General features: G+C 37.3%; 1 protein-coding gene across 1 annotated transcript; it reads right to left on the reverse strand.

Moving 5' to 3' along the window:
• Positions 1–644: 644 nt before the first annotated feature.
• Positions 645–1,776, reverse strand: OR4C15 (olfactory receptor family 4 subfamily C member 15). The gene has a single exon (XM_038562480.1). It carries the CDS (start codon positions 1,686–1,688, stop codon positions 645–647), a length of 1,044 nt encoding a protein of 347 aa, XP_038418408.1. The 5' UTR covers positions 1,689–1,776.
• Positions 1,777–3,560: the final 1,784 nt, after the last annotated feature.

Raw genomic sequence — 3,560 nt, forward strand, 5'->3', positions numbered from 1 at the left:
ACTAAATGTAAATAAATTATATAAGCATGTCAGAAAATAATAACTTCTTTCCAAGAAAAGTAAATAAAGAATAGATAGGAAAAAAAAAGAATAGATGGGAAAGTGGGGTCATGAAATTCAAGGTGTGAGCTGCTGCTTTTCAGAACATGGTGATATGGTACAGGGATACCTATAGCTCAGGTTCTGAGAATGCTCTGAGCTCTTCCACTCCTGAGTCCTGGCTGTTGTCTTCATCAATCATGGAGAACAGTGCCTTATGTATAAGCTTCTTTTCACTTGAAATAGCTTAAGTCTCTGTTTCAAATCTTTAAGATATTTTTGTCATTCCTCTACAAAGGTTTACCAAAGCATGGAATGAGTGGCAAAAGGTCTGATGTGTAATTTCTCTTTTGAAACTTTTTTTTATTTTTAAATTTAATTAAGGATAATATCCAACTCTTTTTAATTTACTGTGAAAGTACTGAGTTATGAAATCAGAGTTGATAAAGTGATATAAGTGTGAAAATATTTTTCCTAGCCCCATATTACTGCTTTTTTTTTTTTTGGCATTATATTAGCTCCTATCAAAGAGGCCCGAATACACAAAGGTCTTGTCTAGAAAATTTGGCTTTTTTACTCTTTACAATTTTTTAAACTTTAATGTTTTATTTGTCACTACAAACCATCATTACTCTGCTCCACACTTTCTTTATGGCATTTTTCATTTCCTTATTCCTGAAAGTGTAAATCAAAGGATTGAGTAAAGGAGTTAGAATGGTATAAAATATAGCCACCATTTTGTCAAAGGAGAAAGCAGATGGAGGTCGTGCATACACAAATATGCAAGGGACAAAGAACAAAACCACAATAGCAATGTGAGATCCGCAGGTGGAGAGAGCTTTCCGCTGCCCCTCAGGACTGTGGGTTCTCAGAGAGAGCAAGATGACAACATATGAGACAAGCAACAAAGAGAAGATTATGATGCAGATAGACCCACTGTTGGCGACCACTAAAAGGCCAAAGATGTGAGTGTCAGTGCAGGCAAGCTCCAGTAATGGGTACAAATCACACATGAAGTGATCAATGACATTGGGGCCACAGAAAGGCAGCTGGAAAGTAAAGAGAATTTGTATCATGGAATGCAGAAAACCCCCCATCCAGGCTATGCCCATCAGAATGCTACAGAGCCTCCAGTTCATGATAGTTGTGTAGTGTAAGGGTTTACAGATGGCCACATAGCGGTCATAGGCCATGGCTGTGAGGACAATCACTTCAACCCCAGCAAAGAAGTGCTCAGCAAAGAGTTGAGTCATACAACCTCCAAAAGAGATTGTTTTCCTCTCATAAAGGGAGTCCACAATCATCTTGGGGGCAATGACAGTGGAGAAGCAAGCATCCAGGAAGGACAGAAAAGCCAAGAAGAAGTACATGGGAGACCCCAAGAGTGCTGGGCTGCTGCTGATGGTCACCACAATTAGCAAGTTGCCCCCAACAGTTGCAATGTAGCCAAACAAAAACACAACAAATACTATTTTCTGAACATTAGGATTCTGTGAAAGCCCCAGGAGAACAAACTCAGTTACAAAGCTTTGGTTTTGCATGATTTCCAAGGAAAAGCTCAAAGCTGCCAGAAGGAACATGTAGATTCTACAGTTATAAGAAAGAAAAATTTGTCTCAGACCAGTGTAAAGTGATACAGTAGTAGTCATTAAGAAGTTGGTATGTCCATGTGAAAAATTATCTTCTCTGTTTCTGGCATCACTAACAACACAAAATTCAAAATTTGTTGAAGGTGGTAGTGGGAGGCTAGCAGAATTGATGAGGAGAAAAAGTATTATTAAACACTTGAAAAAATAGCCAGAGCTCCAATAAGGGGGAACGGAGGTATCCACATGTGGAGAAATAGTTTATCTCAATTGCCAACTCTGGTCGCTTAGCAGTGGCTTCCTGGACTGTATTATTGAAAAGGGTTCTGAGGAAAGGAGCCTGACAATGGCATCCTTATGTCCACCTTGAGCACCGAATGGAATCAGGGGGGTCTTGCGTGCCATCCCTGCTAGGAGTCTGACAAATCTGCAAACAGAAGAAGAAATAACATTCAGGTTAATAGGCACTTGCAAATCATGGCTACTCCCCAAATATTTCTTTAAACATCTGAAATGAACTTGGCCTTTAAGATGAGTTCATTCATTCCTTATAAAAGAGAAAGATACGTGGGAAAACTCCTTGTGAACACAGAACAAATATGCATGTATTGAGTTGGGTTTTGTTCTTTTAGTTTTTTTTTTTTTCCTTTATCATTTTAAAATAAGAACCAAAGTTTAGAAAAAATACCTGTATCAGAATGTTACCATGATGACTAAGTCAAATAAACAAGAAAAACAATTGTTCAGAGCCTAGGGCCCAAGAAACAATCCATGTTAGGTCTTATTCCTATTTTACTGGTAGGAAAATTGTGCATACAAAGATAAGGTTAACAACAGATGCTAGATCTGAGATTTTAATAGAAACTCGGGCTCTAACACCCAAGTCCTTCCCACTGTGTCAACAGAAAGGAACAAGAACTTTCTTTTTCTAGAAAGAATGCAGAGCAGAGTGGCCTTTCAATTCTCTTTCCACCTATAGAGGTTCAAACCTTCTGACCCCCATGTTAGTGTTTAAATGAGGCCCTTTGATGAAGAACACAAACAAATGAGTAAAGAATCAGAGGGTAATGACCCAATTACTTACAGATTCAAATTGGCAACAATCATACAAGTAATGAATTGTAACAGTATGGTGAATATTGCCAGAGTCCTGGGGCGTTATTAATTACGTGTTAATTAATTATATACAGTTGCCCAATCTGATTAAGCACAACTTACCAAGGTATATCTGCTTCTAATGAATATGACTTTATGGTAAATAGGGATACTCATACATAGCCTACCTGCTCATCTCATAGGATTGTGATGTGGGTCAAATTGGAAAATGTGAAAATGTTGCTTAGGATAAGAAGACTTTACCAATTGTAGTTACAATTCTCTCACTTAAAATTCCAGACATCTCACCCACAGAAAGCTTTTCCATGAGTCATCCAGATAATTACTTCAACTTTTGACTTCATTTTCCATAATAAGACACAGCTCCTAAGAATGATTATGTCCCCCCCAGCACATACAGAAGAAATTCATTCATCCAATAACAAATGTGTGTATGTATACATATAACCTATGCTGATTAAACAAGTGAATAAAAGAATAATGGGGATTACTGGGAAAATTAAAAATAAGCTTATTTTTATGAACACCACTTAGAGCTACCCAAAACAGTTTACAGTGCTAAAAAAACTAACAAATATACAACCATGTGTGCTAATATTTATTGTCTCTTACTTTAACCATTTCCATTATGTTTCCAAGGTACTAGACATTACTAAACAGTCCCTGTGAACTTTATATCTGGCTACAAGTTGTCACCAAGAAGACAAGAGTATCAAACAACCCTATAAGGTTGTTTAAAAGTTAAGAATATATGATCCAGCAGTGATCAGTTTATCCTAGGATCAAAGCAGAAAAGAAATGAGGAAGAAAACCAGTTTC

This window comes from Canis lupus, chromosome 18 (assembly GCF_011100685.1).
Source record: "Canis lupus familiaris isolate Mischka breed German Shepherd chromosome 18, alternate assembly UU_Cfam_GSD_1.0, whole genome shotgun sequence".
NCBI classification, from domain to species: domain Eukaryota; kingdom Metazoa; phylum Chordata; class Mammalia; order Carnivora; family Canidae; genus Canis; species Canis lupus.

Bases quoted from the DNA above. Each gene is read 5' to 3' on its own strand.
- OR4C15 (XM_038562480.1), bottom strand. From the start codon at position 1,688: ATGACTACTACTGTATCACTTTACACTGGTCTGAGACAAATTTTTCTT.